Genomic DNA, 20,447 nt, shown 5'->3' with positions numbered 1-20,447 from the left:
CTCCGTTTTGTCTCGTCCACACTACAACGCCCTCCGGAGATTCAAAACGCAAAACGCAGCTGCAGCGTTTCTAAACTTCTCCGTTTTAGGTCTTCGTTTTTCCCGTTTTAGTGTGGACGGGAGGTGCAAACGTAGCAAAAGGTCTCCGTTTTTAAACGAAAACGCAGTAGTGTGGACGGGGCCTTAAGGCCAATACTTCTGCGTCGAGGGTACGCCGTAGTATACGGCGTTGGCTTCGCACGTAGGCGACGCCGTTGTGAGCATTTATACTTCTGCGTTCAGGTATTGGTTGCTCTGCAGTACTGCTCCGAAACGCTAGGAGGCGGCGGAGGGTTTTAATGTTCCACTGTGTTTAGATTCCTCGCGGCTAGGTTACTACAAGCAATAGCGACTGAAAGAGAGTGGATCATGTTGGAGTTGGAGCTTATTGGGGTGGAAAAACAGTTCATTTTAGTGAAATTACTAAAACTGAAAGGCAGAAATGAGAGAAGACGTCGGAGAAGATAGTACGTGTGTAAATGCGTGAGAAGGTACGTGCGGAAATGCGTATGAGGAAATACGATGCTACCAAGACGACCAATCACCGATCTTGCGGTCCGCGTCGTCGCGACGTGTAGTTACATTTTTGAAGAGGTGCGCGTCAGGCAACGCGGAAGGGTACGCGGTATGGGACGCGTCTGTGCGTATGGTACGCCGTACCTACTGCGCGCACCCTACGCAGAAGTATAAATTGGCCTTTAGTCACTTTCACAGATCCTTGTGAACCAGGATCAATATGACAACATTGTTGTCTTCATTCAAAACATTTAAAAAACACTAAGGATAACCTTTCCTACTTTTAGTACATTGTTGTCATGTAAACATACACATTGTTCAGTTATTGGAGCTCTAGCCTAATGAGCTGATCATCCGGTTATTTTTTTTAACGCATTGAAGAGGAGAATCAGTTGGCAAAAAGAGAACACGACAGCTCAAAGCGATAATCAACTTTGGCTTTGCTTTTCGGAGATGATGCTTTTATTACTCAACAGGTGAGTAACTAAGGTCTTTTATTTAACAGAACAATTGCCAAAGCTCTCTAACTCTGTGCTGGGATTTATCTTCAATTAAGTAAAGTGTCTATTAACGGTTAAAGATACAGTAAAGTCTTCAGCTAGTCAGCTTGAGAGTCTTTCCATCTGGTTCACTTAAACTTAAAGGAGTAGTTCACTTTTAAAAAAAAAAAAAAAAAAACTTTTGCTGATAATTTACTCACCCCCATGTCATCCAAGATGTCCATGTCATTCTTTCTTCAGTCGAAAAGAAACTAAGGTTTTTGATGAAAACATTCCAGTATTTTCTCCATATAATGGACTTCAATGGGAACCAAACGGTTCAAGGTCCAAAAGACCGTTTCAGTGCAAACTGTTCAAAGGGCTTTAAACGATTCCAGACGATGAATAAGGTTCTTATCAAGCAAAACGATCGCTCATTTAAAACATAGATAACAAAGTTTACGTTTTATAAGCTCAAATGCTCGTCTTGCTCTGTTCTGTGATGCGCGTTCTTGACTCTCCTGTTCGAACTCGTTCATCAAAATGAACTAATCTTTTTTTCGAGTCATTTGGTTCATTCAACGAACGAAATGAACAATTTGACTCGGAAAAAGCACTCCAAACCGCTAGATGGCCGAAAGTTACATGGTGTACCGTTTAATTTGTTTTATTTGCTTTTTTAACAAGCCATTCAAGTGATAATCTTCCAACAGCAGAATAACAAGATCATGCACTGAAAAAGTTTATCCTTACCTCAATCATTTATATTATTTCTACTTAATATAACAAATAAAAATGATTTAGTCAGGATGAATTTACAGTCAATTTGCATTCTAACCATTATGAAGTACACTGGTGTTCAAAAGTGCCACACATGATCCTTCAGAAATCATTTTAATATGCCCATTTACTGCTCAAGAAACATTTCAGATTATTATCAGTTAAAAACAGTTTTGCAGCTTAATATTTTTGTGGACACTGATAGCTTACTTTACTTTAAAGAATTATTTAATGAATAGAAAGGTAAAAAAATAGCTGCATTTACTAGAAGCAGAAAACTTTTGTAATATTAAAATTGTCTTACTGAACCCAAACTTTTTAACGGTCGTGTTACTTAAAAAGTAAAATGATTACTTGTCAATTTGAGTCAAATAATAATATTTTGTAATGCTCATTCAAACTTTACGACTATTATTTGTCAATTTGAGAAGTGATTTACATTGATTTCTTTAATGCCCGGTTTCACAGACAGGATTAGGCATTAGTTTAATTAGGACATTCAAGTAACTTTTATAAACGTATCTTAGAAAAAAAAAAACATTACTGATGTGCATCTTGAGACAAAACTAAGGCTCTGACATATTTTATATCAGTGCAAGTTGCTTTTATTTAAAACAAACAGCTCAAACATGCATTTTAGTCTGGGACTACACTTAAACCTTGTCTGTGAAACCGGGGATAGTCTTCCACATGCTTTTCTTGGGCAAACACTAAGGCACAGAGGTGGCTCACGGGACTGCAGTGACCAGAGAGAGAGAGAGAGAGAGAGAGGGGGGCACACTGAGCAGCGTTGTGATGACTGCAGCTGATCCCGTCTGAATCCTCTTGGCTCGCTCCCTGTGGATGCCCGCTGTACCCACGCTGGCAGCAGAGCAGGCGGGTGCTGTGGGCAACTCCTGCCAACTCTCGGCCTATTGAGAGGCAGTCTGACGGACACAAATGAGAACGACAGACTTGCTGCATCAACAGCAATCCACGGCCAACCCATTTCTGCTGCTGTGGACGGAATTAAACCATAAATACCACTCACCCGACACACCCTCACCTCCACACACACTCACACTCACACACACACACACAGAGAGTGGAGGGGTGAGAAGAACTGCTGAAGGTCACGGACAGGAGAAACAGGTAAAGATGCAAGTCTTACTTTTCATATCTATTATCTGTCTTAGGTTTATTGTTTGAATATCTAAATGAACTGTCCTAGAATTTATTAGAGACTATTTTTTTCAGAGAGCACGGTTTCTAGATTTTTCTTTATCAGAAACAGCGATGTGGTCTTCTTGATCTTCTTGAACATTAATTGCGAAAACATGAACGTGTTCAAAATCCTTTCATACGTCATTTTCAACACTAGATAGTTTAATAAAACCTAACACGCGTCTTTTTTTTTTTGAATTAAAAGCATGATGCATCTTTCTTTAAAATAAACTAAAATTGATGTTTTATGATCTTTTGATGGTTTTTTTTTGTCTGTTTTGTTATGTTTTGCAAACATCCGTGTAATGAACATAATCATCTGTTTAATTGCATTCCTTTTGGATTTTTTTCAGTCCTCTTTGCTCTTTCAATGTTTGTTAAACCTCAGCTTGTACCTCTTTGTAAAACAAAATACCACTTTTGATGTTTCATCTTCTTAGTTTTTTTTTTTAGAACACTTTTGCAAACAAATGCGTGCATTGAACATAATTATCGGTGTTTAATTATATTATTTTGCAGTCATTTTTCAATGTTTGTTAAACCTGTTAAAAATGTTTACCTAATTAATGTTGGGTAATAGGTTGTGCTTTATATATATATATATATATATATATATATATATATGTGTGTAATTTTTTTTTTTTTTTTGCACCACACTCTAAACAATGCTGGGTTGTTTTAGCCCAATTTTGGGTCAAATATGGACAAACCCAAATGTTGGGTTAAAAATGTAACTTTCAACTCTGATTTTTTTTTAAATTCCATTTTTAACCCAACATTTGGGTTTGTCCATATTTTACCAAAATTTGGGTTGAAACAACCCAGCATTTTTTAGAGTGTAATAATTCTTATCCGTCTTTCTTCAAAATAAATGCCACCCGCTTTGATATTTTGTTTCGATATAATGCCATCATGTATGTATAAGTGTCCAGCTATCTGCCCACTGAAGATCTAATCTCATATATTTTCTGTCTATAACATCTGGTTTGATTTACTTGCTATATCGCAGGGCATATTCAGAATGGTTCACTTTGTCGTCTCCGTGTTTTTGTGTGTTTGACAGACAGAGAGATGTCGGATCAGCAGGGACTCCCAGATCAGCAGGTTGCTGGGAAGAGCCAAGGAGGAGCAGGAGCAGTTTACAAGGTCCAAATATACACATTTAATATTCACAGAGGATATTTTACTCAGAAATTGCTCTTTTATATCTTATGTATCAACTTTAACACATTTTTGAGCTATAAATGAATGTGGAGCATCTTACATCATTTTAATTTGAACAATTTGATTGAGAAATGTTTGAGTTTATATTGAGATCTCTAACTTTGTGATTGCACAGATTGCACAGAGATTATTGAGATCTCTTCTGACACGCTGAGATTACTTGCGAAGAAAGTTCTCTGAAGCAAACATCTCTGTTTGGTTTATATTTGATCTCATTGCTGCCTATAGGAGACAAAAAGTCAAAGATATCTCATTTGTGAGTTGTTTGTACGAAAACTGTATGTTCCATTAGTTAACGTAAATGCTTAGGATTAGTTCATTAGTAAAAAAAACAAAACTTTTGCTGATAATTTCATTGTCATTCTTTCTTTAGTCGAAAAGAAATTAAGGTTTTTGATGAAAAAATTCCAGGATTTTTCTCCATATAATGGACTTCACTGGGGACCAAACGGTTCAAGGTCCAAAAGACGGTTTCATTCATGAAACAAGAGAAGAACCTATTTCTTTACTGAAACACTGGTTCTATTTCGAACCAGAAATGGTTCCATCCCCCGCTTCATATATGGAACTCCAAAATGGTTCTATATAGAACCATTTTTTTTTGGTAAAAGGTTCTATTGGCCAAGTATGGAACCCCAGGGTTCTATATAGAACCTAGAGGAACGCTTTTTTAAGAGTGTTTAGAACCTTTTAGGGGTTCCAAATACGTAGCACTGATAGAACCTTTTCTTCTAAGAGTGAATGATTGTAATGATTTGTATAAATAATTTTACATGTAAATGCTGAAACCTAAATGGTTTATGACTTAAAATGTATTGAATTCTCTTTACAGGTCTCACTGTATGAATTTGAGAACTTCCGAGGGAAAAAGGTCGAGCTGTCAGCAGAATGCAAGGACTTGATTGAGAAGAACTTGGAAAAAGTCGGATCAATTATAGTTGAGTCTTGCCCGTGAGTACAGTACATGTTCACTAATTCTGTTCCTTAAAATTCTTGAATCACAAAATGGATTGTTATTAATTAATTTACATAAATTGACAGTTAACAGAACAAACTCTCAATATAATACATAGTTATTGTTCTGTTAATATTACATTACCACTGTTATAATTGTATATGTTTTATTTGTCTACGTCTGGGTTATTATTGTTAAATAACCTAAAAACATTTTCATTACTTGAAAATAAAATTGTCAAAAAACCTTAAAATTATTTTATTTCAGCCATTTTCCGAGGCATTATATCTCATTTTCATTTAGTTACAATTAAAAAAAGTACTAAATGACTACATTGCAAAAATCTTTTTTTGTTGTTGTTGTTGTTGTGTTTCCCAGTATCAAAATCTAAACATTCTTAAATCAAGGTACATTTACATGAGTAGCAAAATGACTTGTCTTGTTTAATGAAATATGCATCAAAATTAAGTGACTTAATGCTTAAAACAGGATAAAAAATAAATGGCAATGGGGTCAGAAAAATAATCCTGTTTTCCCTTTGAATTAAGTTTACATTTCTGACCCCATATTTGTTTCTTGTTTTCAAAATCTCACTTAACTTTGATTCATTTTTCAGAAAACAAGACATTTTGCCTTCTCGTGTAAATGTGGGTTTAAGAATGTTTAGATATTTGCACTGAAATCAAGACAAAAATTTACTTTTTAGCTAAAAGTTAGTTTTTAGTTTTGCCATTTAACACAACAAAAATACTAAGACTTTAACTAGGCCTACAATTAAAATGAAAGCAGAAAAAAAAAAGATCTAATTCAAAAATATATAGTATATCAATTATACTAAAAATCGACTTTATATTCTACTTTATTTAAGGTCAAACAGCTTCGGCTGACAAAAAAGTTTGGGAACCCCCGCTTTAATCAACAGAAATCGTCTATTTATCCATCATGATAGCTTGTCAGTGATTGTGTTCTTGTCATAGATGGGTCGCCTTTGAGCAGAAAGGCTTTCTGGGAGAGCAGTTTGTTTTGGAGAAAGGAGAATATCCTCGCTGGACCACCTGGACCAACAGCCAGAGGAGCTTCTGTCTCCTGTCCATCAGACCCCTGAGAGTGGTGAGAGACACGTTCACACTCATATACACACACTCCTAAAGATCTGAGCTCTGAGTCTTGTGTTTGTGGTCAATTACCAGGACAGCGCCGACCACAAGCTATATCTGTTTGAGAACAGCAGCTTTGCCGGCAGAAAGATGGAAATCGTGGATGATGACATTCCCAGCCTGTGGGTTCATGGCTTCCAGGACCGTGTGGCCAGTGCGAAAGCTGTCAATGGAACGTGAGTTGTTATACCTTATGATTTTCGTATTCAGAAAATGTGAACTTTTGTTCTCTGAGAATGCATTAGATTGATCAAAAGTGACAGTAAAAACTAAATAATCATGAAAAAAAATGTATCACGGTTTCCACAAAAAAAGTGTGACTTGTAGTGTGTGTATTCCCCACAATCCACAAACAACTAAAATCTTACTCCATTCTTACGTTAAATCTTCATTTTTATTCAAGATAGTTTTAATGAATTTATTACTTAAAGCGTAACTAAACCCCTCCACCCACTAGATGCTAAAACACTATCCTGATTGTGTTCAATACTCGCAATTCCAACTCCTGACTCGCTACAGTGGTTTTGACGAAACAAGCTGTTTTTTTATACCGCTAACATCCAATAGGAAAATTCAACTGCAGTAGCCACCGTTCAACCTGAAGAGGGCAGCACTAAGACGTTTTTACACCATATATTGTACAAATAAAACACTTTATACACAAATTTCAAAAAAGTTACTCGACTCAAAGACTGGTATTAATAAAGATCCATTCTTAAAGATCATTAAAGGGACTCTGTGTAGGAAATACCCCCATCTAGTGGTTAAATAGTATTTTGCATTCAAACGAATTTTGCTCTCCAGCGCCTCGCATTTTCAAGTGCGTATTGCATCTACGGTTGCCGTTATGTACCAAAAATGCTATGACAGGATGTCTTGTAGTAACACTTCATCGAGTTTTTCTCCGGGTGAACAGGTTTGTAACTTAAAAAAAAAACAGCAACTTATGTGTTAACTTATGTGTACAATTTATGTGTCTAGCTGTATAAATTAATTTTAATTCTCTGTACAATCTTATCCACATAGCAAAATCACAATTTTAGCCAATTGATCATTTATATATAAAAAGAAAGCTATAGAAAATCTTACAGAGAGCAATATTTTCTTACAATCATTATCTCTATATTCTTACTGAATTTATAGGTTATAAAGAATTAACTTACAAACCTTATTTTTAGCACCTTCCTTCACAATAGCTGCGAGTAAAGTAGTCAATAGCTGCTATTCATCAAAGACCTTGTTTAACTTTTTTACCTATAAATGTTATACTGTCTATATAATAAAGTACACAACCAAGCAATGACAAAAAATTAAGTCAGACTGTAACATTGACTAACCTGTCGAGGAGAAAGCAGGCAACTTCAGCGTCTCTTCTGAAATCTTTCTGCTGCATTAGCTATTTCCACGGTTGAAAACGCTATCCCGATATTTAAGGCCATTGCACACTGAGTACGAAATTTTCGTATGCGTATTTTCCTGTACGTCAGCCTAAAAATTCGTCACGCATAGAAACCTTGCACACTGAGTCCGTTACGTATTTATTAAACCTTTGCGGGGAAAAACGCAAAAATACCAAATGGATTCGTCAAGCAGAGAGGATGATTTTTGCCCTCTCTCATATTGAAAAGAGAAGAAATAGAAAAGATCCATCCAATCATGAAATTGCGCCGAGAGGAATTATCCTGAGCGATTCAAAATTTACCTCAGAATGTCAGCGGGACAGTTTGATGCTTTGCTAGCGATTCTGGAGCCACATTTTAAAAACAAGACCACCAATTTCCGTGAACCAATCGATTCTGAACGGAGACTGGCAGTGTGTCTGGTATGGACCAGGTATGGACACGCACAAACACACACACACCCGCGCGCGGCCCGGTGGAAGCGCTGGGCAGACAGAACAGCTAGGCTGTTTATTGTGTATGTATTGTGTATTGTGCCCAACTAATACATTAGTTATCGAATAGGCAGCTCAATCACACCTTATTCGATCCTAAATTTCAATCTGATTGAAAGGGGAGGTTTATTAATTTCATAATGCAATATAGAGAAGAGAACATAAACACTTGATCGAATTGAAAACCGAAACTGAAAGCACGGCGCATAATGTTCAATGATTTGAGGACGAGCTCCCCCGGCCCTAAATTGTCAAAAGACCTCTCAAAATGCTGGCTCTGGATGCGAAAAACGCAGAAAATCGAACCATATCCGATTAATTTTATGACGGAAAAATTAATGGCCTTGTTTTTTGCAATCTCCGGTCACGTTTCCTTTTTCGTTCAAGTCTGGCCTTTTTTTGCGAGGAGGATGCATTCTCCTGTGACTCGGCATATGGTCCGCAACAAATAATAGAGCAAAAGAGCAATCAGCAATCATAGGAGTGCAATGCAGCCGTTTAAACTTGCAGGGAATGCGCCTCTCAATGTGACGTGACGATGGCTCTGAGTCTGAACGAAAACGCGTTGTGGAAACGCGTTTGGCTGGTGGTACTTTTTGACCCTCTCTGCTATTATAGTTTTCAAGATGGCGGAACGGACATGGAAGCCTCCGTGAACCTACCCGTCCCATGTACATAAAGATAATAAATTCTTCATTTACGAGGATAAGTCAGATAATTTGCAGAGGTATTTGTACACCATTGAGGACATATTTATGAATAAAAATATTGATTTCAGATAATAAAATACCTAAAAATCTACACAGAGTCCCTTTAACTAAGAAAAAGTTGTTTTAGGGTTTAGTTACTCTTTAAAAGTTTTTAAGTTTTTAAATACACTCTCAAAAAATGTTCTTTATTGGCATCAGTGGTTTCATGAAGAATCTTTTATATTTATGTAATCTTTCCATTGCACGAAAGGTTCTTTATAGTGGAAAAAGTCAAGTGTCTTTCGATTATTAAAATATTCTTCACACTGTGGCCCAGTTTACATGTGTTTTTGTGATTGTATCACAAGTAGACGAGGGAGACACACACGTTTACACCTGGTGTTTTAATCTCTTGATTTCTTCGAGGGGAGAGTCTGTGAGCGAGTAAATGTATGGGTTTATTCAGATCTTTCGATCTAATGGACAAAAAAAGCTGAATTTACATATGAACGTGACCGGAAAAACACACGGAGAACATCAGGTTTAGTTTCTGCTCTGACAGCCGCAAGACCAGCCGAACGCTGTGAGTGTGTGTTAGAAATCAGGATGATTGTGACAAACTTGGGTCTTCAGTCGACAGTGTAAATCCCGTCAGGCTAGAGTCTTCCCATAATGCTACTCATTAGTTCAGTAGACGGTATTGTGTGTCTGTTTGAACACACTCGACCACATGAGCGTTTACACTACGAAAGCAATCCGGTCGAATGTGTTTTCAACTACTGAAAGTGGACAAGCTGAAAGCGCTTTAGACCCATTTACTCCTGTATTTAGCGTCTTAATATTGTGATCCGATCGACCAAAACACATCTTAATACCAGGTGTAAACAGTGCCACACAAGAAAAAAGTGGTTATTTTAAGAATGGTTGCCTGAACCAAAACTGGTTCATCCATGCCATCATTGCTTTTGGAACCGTTCTTTTTTTAAGAGTGAATTTCCTCAAGATATCTTTTTGCTATAGTGAACTTTGTCTGGTATTGCACTGACTGGATCAGATCCCATATTGGTTGTCAAACTGGAGTATCACTGTGATCTGTTTTCTCAGGTGGGTGGGCTACATGTACCCTGGCTACCGCGGCCGGCAGTTCGTGTTTGAACACGGTGACTACAAACACTGGAACGAATGGGGCGCCACAGAACCACAGCTGCAGTCCATCCGACGTGTACGCGACATGCAGTGGCACAAACGGGGCTGCTTCCCCGTCCCCGACCCGGCTCCCAAACCCAAACCCAATCCTAACCCCAATCCTGCGCCCAATCCCGCCCCTAACCCCGCTCCCCCTGCCCCGTCCGCCAGCTGAAGGAGAGCGTCCCGCCCCGTCACCGATGACCTCTGCCCCACTCCTGCTCAGAGGGCCGCGAAGAAAGCTCGAAAGCAAAAGTGACTGGCCATGCCTCTTGTGTGTCTATCATTGGAAATAAAGGCCTCGGCCCCATGGTTTGATCTCTGACCTTTGCCTCGTGTCTGCTTTTATAATAGCTCTGCTGGACTGATAATACGCTACTGCACAAAAGTAGATTTTTTTAATGCTTTTAAAAAGAAGTCTCTTTTGCTCACCTAGGCTGCATTTATTTGATGAAAAATACAATAAAAACAGTAGCTATTGTGAAATATTTTACAGTTCAAAAGAACTGATTTCTATCTCAATATAATTTAAAAATGTAATTTATTCCTGTGATCAAAGCTTAATTTTCAGCATCATTACTCTTCAGTGTCACATGATCCTTCAGAATAGGGTGACCAGAATTCGTTACTGACACATACCCGGTTTTCACCGAGCTGTTTACGTTTAACTTTATATTCAAGTCATAACCAACTGTATTTACATGAGATACTCCACACATGATAGGCATTTTGACAACTGTGTCTGTATTTGACCATGGTCTCGCTGTAGGCCTATAAAAGAGAGCGCTTCTTGTGTGCGTCATTTAAGTACTTTCTTTCACTTCTTACTCCGCATAATAACTTGATAAACTCTTTTTGAAGATCCTCATTAAAAGTTCACACGTTTGTTTGACATCTTCGTGTCTGACTTGATCTCCGACGAATATCCTGCCTTCACTAAATTCAAGATAATCGAATTGGATGGATTTTTTATTCTCCAAAATATCCTATGACAAGATTGGCTAACTTACCTTTGATTAGGCTATTCGCGTTCGTGACAGAAAACGTTTCGTTCGTTACGCTGATTTCACGATTTGAAATCGAAAGCGAGGAGAAGCGTCTCGCTGCATCCTGCGGTGGACATCCAACCCGGCCCCATCCAAGTGTGACGTCAGAAGCTCCCACGCCCATGCCCAAATTGGACACATTCTCGTTAACATTTAAAAACAGGAAGAAGAACTATCGAGAAGAGAAGACTAGAAGACGAAGGTAACTGCGAAACAAAATGCACAAAAGTTTGCGGTTTTAGTGAACACTGTTTAACATAATACGAATGAGCTGTATGAGAATGAGATGTTACCTGTTGTAAGCTGCTCTTATCACTTTATTAGTAGTTTTGTAATGTGTGGGGCTGATCACTTGACTAGCATGCCTGCTCCGCAATTAGCGCGAAAGCCCGCGATATGTAATCAATAAGGTTTGATGTTGTTTTAGAGCTATGAATTATCTTCAACTTATTGGTCATTTAACTCCCCTGTGATGTCTCTTGGTGTATTTAGTATCAGTATACTCTCAACTGAAACTTTTGTTATGTCTACTATATGTCTACTATACTATTATTATTATTACACCAATTTCATGTTTTTATTTGGATTAAGGGTAAATATAAAAATATATTATTTTAGTGTCTATGTGTGACGTTACATCCTGTAAATCTTATTCTACTTGAAAAAGAATATGAGATATATTATTGTACATTTATATTTACTTTTTTCATAGGCAATCATAAATGCCCTGGCTGTCTCCTGACTGGGATATCTCCTCACAGGAGGCTGAGCAGGTCTTCCTTTCTGGTCTGGATTATCATTGCAGGTCAGAGTAGATCATTCATTATTTTTGCACAATGCCCAGTGCACCCTTTTGTTACTGATAATTCTGTTACAGTAACACAACAGTGACTGTTCTCTGATAACTATTTCAGTGAAGTGGAAGATTTTAACTGACATATTGACAAATAATTGAGGAAAGAAAGGAGACCATTCAATTGTTGGCTGTTACTTTTACATTTACACATTTGGAGTTTGGAATTACGTCAGTAACATGAATATTCAATTTGACTTTCTCTCTCTACAACTCCAACATTTCATAACTGTTTAGTGTTAAATCAGAAATATATATTTCATTTGAACATGTTAAACTCATTTGTATTTCTCTCTCTCTCAGAGTTGAAGCCATTCCTGCAGCAACTGGTGGAAAACGGGGGATCTTTTTGGTGCTTTTGTTCTAGCATAAATAATTTTGTTCTTTCGTATAATATAAATAAATACATATGTATATATAAATAAATTCATGCTTGAATCATTCTCAAGTTTTGCCTTCTGATATTCTGGCCATATCATTTAGTGACTGCATGTGCTGATTCCATCGTTATTTTATCTGATAATGAGCAAATTAGTTAAACTTAAGTAGGTTAATCAATATACAGCATAATTCAAGAAACTAGGGCTCACACCACTTTTCAGTTGAATAAGATTGATATACATTTTTAATTTGTTTTGTATGAATTTACATTTTTTGTAAATGTCTTTGATGCATTTTGAATAAAAAAAAACATTTTATAAAAATACTCCTGAGATTAAATGTCTTTCGAACTATGTACATACAAACTAAAACAAGGGTCCTGTAACCGGGGTCCTAAAGCTGCAGCCTCCGATTGTGTAGGGATTTGCTCTGAACAACTGACATTGGTTATTTTAACAAAAAGTTATCACACTTGCATAAATGGGTCATTTTTTAACCATATGTGTAAACTTGATGTATTAACACAAAATATTACATTAAAAAAATCATTTTTGACCAAGATATTTTGAACGATGATGATATTTTGATATGTTAAACTCATAAACCCTGTACAGAAGAGGAAGCGAGAGATTAACTGTTTTTTTATGTATTAGAATATTGTGCAAAAGTTAATTTATTTCGGTAATTCAACATAGCTATATGCCGTAATCATCAAATTTATAACACATAAAGGCATGAAATATCTCACTTTGCTTATAATGACTAATGAGTATATTATATATTAGTATATGATTTAAGGTTTACATAAATTCCATTCTGCCATTTCAAAGTAATTTGCTATAACAGGCATTAACAGGTGAATTCTTAATTTGTAAAAATGCAATATTTCTATAACCACATAGAAAGAAATGTTTAAAAAAGTTTTTTTTAATTATTTTTTAGAAGGGATAACTATAAGTGCAGTTTGGATCCCATATAATTAAGAAAGAGATAAAAACTCATTTTAGTTTAAGTATAGATGCTCCCTTATATGTTTATTATAGCAAAACCATGATTATTGATTACCATTTGTAACAGAAATACAAGAGAAATACAAAAATATCGTTTTAAGGTACATTGTTTACTTGTCATTAACTTACAAAACCAGTGAGCAATGCAAACGTATTGTCTAATACAGCTGTTAAGGGAGTGCTTGTGTTTTAGACGATTCCAAGCCTGCCAAAGCGTCACAATTTAACTGCACCAATAATCTGTAGTGCCACATCTCTACACAAATAACCTCATCTTTATTATAAATCAATAACTACTACGATAACAACCATAAACATATTCCGACAGGAAGCAGCGGCATTTTGCGCATGTGTACACGAATCACATCAAATTGAATCACGTGCCGTCTTTGGACATGGGCGAGGCTTCCGACGTCACACATGGATGGGCGTGGCTTCTGACGTCACACGTGGATGGGCGTGGCTTCTGACGTCACACTTGGATGTGGGCCGGGTTGGATATCCACCGCAGGATGCAGCGAGCTGTAGTTGAAAGCGAGGCTCCGGTGGGAAGAATCCCGGAAGTACAGATAAACAACACCAACCTGAAGCTGCAGCCGCGATTTAAACTAGCTAGATGTTAATATCCAAGTTCGTTCCTGCTTCTTTTTTATGTTCTGAATATATATTAAACAATGTATAAATTTCACTGTATAGTCTAAACAATGTAGTATATTTTTAGAATAACAAATATATGTTCATTTTTAGAATAACACATTTCTACATTAAAACACAACAATCTATCGCATTCGCGACGACACTTCCGGTTTTCTTCCCACCTTTCAAAATGACGACTGGCTGCGTGAAATCAGCATATTACTCGCTTTTATGATCACCTAGCAAAGACAATTTAGGAAATAAGAAATACAGGGCAAAATAATATTTTTAATAATATTGTCAGGACACTAAAAATAGAGCTGAATGGGACTGCCCGGGGATAATCTAGACCATTTTGCTAGATGTAAACACTGGTCCAGAAACACTTCCTGTTTCAGTTTGTAACTGTTTTCTTTATTTCACATGTAAAGAAAACATCTTAAAGATGTTGTTTAACGTTTTACATGTTCTGTTGGTTGTATTTTATCCCAGCTTTTGTGTAGTGTTAAAAAACTGAAACAGGAAGTGCTTCTGGACCAGTGTTGTTTACATCTTGCAAAATGGTCTTATGATTTCCTTCTCAAGAAACATTATCAAGTTTATATACATTTATTTTATTTTAAGTAATGAAAATATAGTTTTATTTAACTATAATAACCCTGCAGACCCAGTCAACATGTCACATATGATATTATAATGCCAATATACACTGTGTTAGCAGAAAGTACTTGTGAACCTGCCATCTTTCCAGCTCAGGTGTGGAATCACCTGGCTTCTGATTGCATTGACATATTGCTCTCTGTGTTTCAGGATATAAATACATCTGATTATGAAGGTAAAATGAGACTTCACGTTGTCTATATTTCTAAAATGAATGAATCAGCTATTGTCCATAGTGGTGTGCTTGTGTGAGTATTTCTCTTCATTTCCTTTCATCATGTTTATGTCTTTCCTGTCTCTTTGTAAGTCATTCACTCTTGGCAGGAGTTCAGCTGAGTCATGTGAACGGAGAACAAAGCGTGGAAGCCTCCAAAAACAACTAATGAAATGACTCCCGTCTGATGTGGCCAGGGCTTGGCATGGTTTGGCACTGCTATCAGGCCTGACGATGAACACAATCTGGCAAGCTTCCACTGCCGGTCCAAATCGCCTATCCATGGCATACCTGTGAGGTTACCAAACCAGATAGGCCTCTCTACACCTTGCCAAGGCAGATTTTGGTAAGAAAGCGGCAGATGAGACTGTTCACTGTAAATGTTGAACTAAATATTTTGCAAGCTATAGAGTGCCGAAGTTATGATGACATCACTTTGTAGGACAACTCGTAAGTTAGCAGTGCATGGGTTCCCTTCATCGAAAAGCTATGCATTTTCCCCATAAACTTTTGGAAAATTGCAAAAAATAAGATCTGTGTTCAACAAAGAGTTTTGTCAATCAATATAATCTTTAAGTTAATCCAAAATGTATACATTTTGAAGCCTATATAAAGTTTATAAAACAACAAGCAGGTTATAACTGGTGTGTTTTATGTCATAGATCAAAACGTGAAAATATTTAGAGGCTTTGTTCACCACAGACCTTATTTCAGGTGATTTAGCAAAAACCCATTCAAAAAACCCTTACTTTAGACTTTAGAGCGAGGGAACCGGAAGCGCTAAAATGCTAACTCGCTTCCGCGTTTTGGCCTACAAAGTGACGTCATAACTTCGGCACTCTATTGTGAACCTCACATTATTGTGCAACAGACCATTTTTGCTAAAACGTAACACAAACTAAACCCCAGCTTTGGTTTATTACATAGTTATTTTAATGAAATATTATGACTCTGTGTAAAAACTAATATTCATGATTTGTTATCACAACTTTTTACCTTCTGTTAAATTAGCTTACAGATAGCATATTTTGAGTTTCTATTTTTTACACTAATCTCCTTTGTTGGATTAACTGAATTTTTTTAATTTCAATGAACTCAAAATTTGAAGGCAACTAGGTAACTTGTTTAAGTTAAACCATATTTTCTACAGTGATATAATATTATTTATTATTAAAACGATATATATATATATATATATATATATATATATATATACACCAAACCTAAATATCTGATTATTGTATTATGACAGTATTATGTAATTAAATATTATGGATTACATTTTGGCAATTAAATATGTTAAATATTATATTATTTTTAGCTCATCCAGGTATTTCATGTATGCATATACTGTACATTTGCATACTGAACACAATGTATACACTATATACATACACTTTTTTATAAACAAGTCCCTTATGTACACCAAGACTGCATTTAGAAAATACACTAAAAATATTAATTTTGCTAAATATTTTTGCAATTTAAAATAACAGTTTTCTGTAGTAATACATTTAAAAATGTAATTTATTTCTGTGATGCAAAGCTGAATTTTCAGCATCATTACTCCAGTCTTCAGTGTCACATAATCCTTCAGAAATCATCCTATTTGCTGCTCAAGAAACATTTATGATTATTATCATGTTGAAAACAGTTGTTCCGTGATACGTTTCATTTTTCAGGCTACATTATAAATGTTGTTTTTGATTTATATAATGCACAAAAAATACATACTGCCTGTGTATTTATATTATTATTATTAATATGCTATTTCTTATGCTTTTTGATAATCAATTATAAAAGAAACCAGTTATGCAACAAGTAGGAAATCATGTCTTAATTCAGTATTATGATGCTTGTTTTCGAGTACAGTAATAGCACATGTGTGACTGCCGCAATGAACATGTGAATAGAAGATTCCCAAAGGTCCCGAAGCTTTCAGCAGCCCGTTCACAGCTGTTGATGGGATATCCCAGTGTCTAATCATAGCCAACAGCTCCCCATTATGGGTCAGCACACCAACACATAACCAACATAGCAGAACGATGATTAAAGGATTCCTTCACATTAAAAAAAAAAAAAAAAAAATAGTGGGAGACCGAATTCATTTGATATCTGTCGTTATTGCTGGAATCATAACTGGAATCATGCTGGGTTGTTTCGACCCAAAATGCTGGGTTAAAAATGTAATCGAAACATTTACAGTTGAAAGTGAAAGTTTGGGTTAAAATTTTAAACAACATTTTTAACCCAACATTTGGGTTTGTCCATATTTGACCCAAATTTGGGTTGAAACAACCCAGCATTGTTTAGAGTGATATGCATCCCTTTAATCAAATTGTGTTTCTGATTTGTCATTAAAATGCTCAATTTAAATGCGTTTGATATTTATTAGTCTGTACACTTTATCTAAATAGGCCTAAAGTTTTATTTATTTTATAATTTTACATTTTGGTTAAGGTGCACTTAATATTAGTTTATCTTTTTTGATAGTTTGTATTCAATCATAAATTGTATGTTATGCTATTTTTATCTATTTAAATATTAGAATATATTATATTTTGTTTGTATATGATATATTGCATGTATTGTTTGATTATATTTTTAATAATTTTAATTAATAAATTAAACATTAGCACCTATTTTTGTTCATTTTATTATTATCAAATTGTAGTATTATTCAGTTGTGTTGTATAATAAATGTTATATTATTATTATGTAGGTTTTGTTTTACTACAATTTATAGTTATATTATTTGTAATATTTCTTAAATTATATGATTACATTTAAACGTTATAATATAATTTTAAATTATTATGTTATTCAAATTAGTTGTTTGGATATTTTGTATTAATGCATTAAATATTAGCACCCATTATAATTATTTGTGTTATTAATACATTTATAAATGTTATATTATATATATTTTTTATTAAATAATTTTTTATTCAAATGTATTTCTTGAATATTGTTTGAATGTATGTTTATATTATATTTTACATATTTTATTTAGATGCATTGTTTAAATACTTGTAGCCTACTATTTTATTAAATATTTGCACCCCTGGTAATTACTCGTCTTCTTCTGAACATTGTTTTTTCATTCTTTATTTTTTTATAGTTTCTAAACGCCTCGCTTTCGGTCAACAGGACAGTGAGCGGGCGCGGCGTGTGCTTGACTCATCACGGGCTCGCGCAGCTCGTGCACTTGAGTTGAAAACTTCTCCGCGTGCAATCGCGGAGCGCACACGAGACCCGAAACAGAGCCGAGCGGTAAATCACGGGCTCCTGCTCCATTTGCCGGATCAAAACATGGACGATTTAGGTAAGTACGAGCAGCTTTGACGTTTTACATCGGATAATCATGGAAGGAGAAGTTTGACGCGACGCTAGAGCGCCGAATTGACGCTGTGTAGGAGCGGATGGTGCGCGGTGCTGTTGCCAACGTCAGCGCGCGCCGATGCTTGACTGCAGCAACACGCTGAAAAACACATGCTCGCGCGCCTGGATGACTGTTTAAAGCTGCTTTTACACGTTATATTCACGTATCTTCAGGTGTTTGGTGTTCTGCGTTAATGCTGCAGTGTTGCAAGAGTCAGATTGATCCATTCTTTACATCTGCTGTTCTTGCAACATTGAGACCCTTGCTAGTGCAAAACCACTTTGAGCATTTTTTTTTTTGTCCCTAAATGCAGAAGTGTACAATATAGTTTTTGCTGATTTATTTGCATTTAAAGTTCCTGTCTTTGCAACTTCTGCAGTGTGTCAACAAAACAACAATGTGTTAATTCGCACCCGACCTCCAAACTTCACAAATATTGCCCCAAACTTGCTGTTGGTCTTGATAGAGGCGTACATTAATGATTGCATTGGCTTTAATGCAGGAATCAACATTGCCAAGACACTTGTATTTCAAATTCAGCAACAAAACTGCTAGTAGTTGTTGTCACTTACCGTAAGACAGACAGTTGATCCCATAAACTACATCTTGGTGTTCTAACTTGTTGACTCGTTGCCCTGGGGAATGAGAAAAAGAGCAGCACTGCCTAATCTAAGTAATCTCAATATTAGTGGCTCGAGGCTGTTGAGTCTTCATAAGTGACATAATGACATTTTCGTAAACCTGTTACGACGACGAACAACAAGCGTTTGTTTGGCTTAGAGAGTTAAGACATTAACGTGGAACAAGCGAGGGTTAGAAATTAAAGGTTCACCCCCCCAAAAAAGTACATTTACTCACCCTCATTTTGTTTTAAACCTGTGTGAGTTTCTTTCTTCTGTTGAACACAAAGATATTTTGAAGAATGTTGGTAATCAAACAGGTTTACTAGCCATAGTAGGAAAAAAAAACTACTATTGATGTCAATACTTTCTGGTTACCGACATTCTGTGTTCAGAATACAAAATAAACTTGTTCAACAACTTGCGGGTGAGTAAATTATGACAACATATTCATTTTTTTTGGTGAGCTACCCCTTTAACAGCACTAAAACGGCTAAATTAAAGAGTCTTGCATGAGCTAATCATCATGTGATTCTACACAGGAGATGAACTATTGTCACCAAATCAAATGACTCAGGATGCTGTGCAAAGCTTCAGGCTTTCTAGTGCACACATCTATTTTTAGCAGTGGTATGGCAGTATCATCCTGACAGCGCTTCAGTGTCCGTCACACTGATCTGTCCCGTTCTGAACATCTGTTCGCTTGCTGATCACGGGCACCTTTTAATCTCTGTAATGCAGATTGGCATAAATGGGGCATCTTGAGTGTCTTTACAATACATCACAAGACTATTCTGAAACTCATAATCATGCTTTGGCTCCATTGATGTTGTCTGCTGGTTTTCTTGGTCATTACACACACAGATTGTCATGTATGATAAGGAGAGATTTTGTAGGTGGGCTATTTAAGTTAAGAGATGTGCAATAAATATTAGCACAGATGAAATATTTTATTAAGAAACAGGCCTCTAAAAATAGCTTAAAGCGCACTTGAAAGTGCTGTTTGATATCCCAATCTGATTTTATTATTATTATTAATTAGAGTTTATAAGACCAAGAGCGGGCATGAAGAAAGTGAGTGTGCTCATGTTGTCTTGAGTGCACTTTCATCTCTTCTCATAAGGCACTGGAACAGTGATCGCTTTATCCTCAGCAGTGAAGCGTAGAGCGAGGCATTGAGATTGCAGGTGTGTGTTTCTTTTTGCCAGGTCATTCTCCTGTAAACGTATTGCATTGTGGGCCGTGGACGACTGTTTGAACCTAAAAAACCTGTACGTCAGCGGATTGAGTATTGTGCCTCAGACATAACAGTCTCATGTAGGTCTCTTAAAGAAAAGTCTGATTCACTGTAGCAAAAGTGGTGTGTTTGGGTTCAGTAAGGCTTCTGCTCACCAAGGCTACATTTATTTGAGCAAAAATACAGTGAAAACAGTAGTGATCGAAGCTGAGTTTTCAGGATCATTACTCCAGTCTTCAGTAGCTGTTTCCATCCAATGCTTCAAATGTAACTTTTACGCAAAATGG

At 36.2% G+C, this 20,447-nt stretch overlaps 2 protein-coding genes and 2 long non-coding RNA genes across 6 annotated transcripts in view; 3 read left to right on the top strand and 1 right to left on the bottom strand.

Annotated features, from left to right (window-relative positions):
• Positions 1 to 210: 210 nt before the first annotated feature.
• On the top strand, positions 211 to 10,446 carry crybb3 (crystallin, beta B3). 2 transcript variants are annotated; one of them, XM_039687443.2, is made up of 7 exons: positions 211 to 1,031; positions 2,530 to 2,945; positions 4,081 to 4,163; positions 5,074 to 5,192; positions 6,174 to 6,306; positions 6,387 to 6,529; positions 10,041 to 10,446. In XM_039687443.2, exons 3-7 carry the CDS (start codon positions 4,089 to 4,091, stop codon positions 10,294 to 10,296), a joined length of 726 nt encoding a protein of 241 aa, XP_039543377.1. In that variant the 5' UTR covers positions 211 to 1,031; positions 2,530 to 2,945; positions 4,081 to 4,088; the 3' UTR covers positions 10,297 to 10,446. The 2 variants fall into 2 exon arrangements, with proteins under 2 accessions (XP_039543377.1, XP_039543378.1); XM_039687444.2 differs by lacking the exon at positions 211 to 1,031 and having other exon boundaries at positions 1,680 to 2,945.
• Positions 6,202 to 19,205, bottom strand: LOC120490075 (uncharacterized). 2 transcript variants are annotated; one of them, XR_016168398.1, is made up of 3 exons: positions 18,876 to 19,205; positions 6,384 to 6,516; positions 6,202 to 6,297 (listed from the first exon to the last, which is right to left on the bottom strand). It is a non-coding gene; the product is annotated as an uncharacterized LOC120490075 (long non-coding RNA). The 2 variants fall into 2 exon arrangements; XR_016168397.1 differs by lacking the exon at positions 18,876 to 19,205 and adding an exon at positions 11,132 to 11,445.
• Positions 11,287 to 12,468, top strand: LOC148981774 (uncharacterized). Its single transcript, XR_016168396.1, has 3 exons — positions 11,287 to 11,369; positions 11,880 to 11,972; positions 12,324 to 12,468. It is a non-coding gene; the product is annotated as an uncharacterized LOC148981774 (long non-coding RNA).
• The window catches only part of pxna (paxillin a), a 46,299-nt gene continuing 43,941 nt past the window's right edge, over positions 18,090 to 20,447 (top strand). The window contains exon 1 of the mRNA XM_039687440.2: positions 18,090 to 18,246. Coding sequence (XP_039543374.2) covers positions 18,234 to 18,246 — 13 coding nt within the window. The 5' untranslated portion in view covers positions 18,090 to 18,233. The remainder of the gene's footprint in view (positions 18,247 to 20,447) is intronic.

The sequence above is a fragment of the Pimephales promelas genome, chromosome 4 (assembly GCF_988280905.1).
Source record: "Pimephales promelas chromosome 4, fPimPro1.hap1.1, whole genome shotgun sequence".
NCBI classification, from domain to species: Eukaryota; Metazoa; Chordata; class Actinopteri; order Cypriniformes; family Leuciscidae; genus Pimephales; species Pimephales promelas.
The sequence above is the reverse complement of the archived record's forward strand: the minus strand, read 5'-3'. Positions and strand labels throughout refer to the sequence as shown.

What these genes read in the sequence shown, in the direction of transcription:
- crybb3 (XM_039687443.2), top strand. Translation starts at nt 4,089, where the DNA reads ATGTCGGATCAGCAGGGACTCCCAGATCAGCAGGTTGCTGGGAAGAGC. An exon ending in ATTATAGTTGAGTCTTGCCC is followed by an intron (nt 5,193 to 6,173) that starts GTGAGTACAGTA and finishes TTCTTGTCATAG; the next exon opens with ATGGGTCGCCTTTGAGCAGA. An exon ending in CCATCAGACCCCTGAGAGTG is followed by an intron (nt 6,307 to 6,386) that starts GTGAGAGACACG and finishes GTCAATTACCAG; the next exon opens with GACAGCGCCGACCACAAGCT.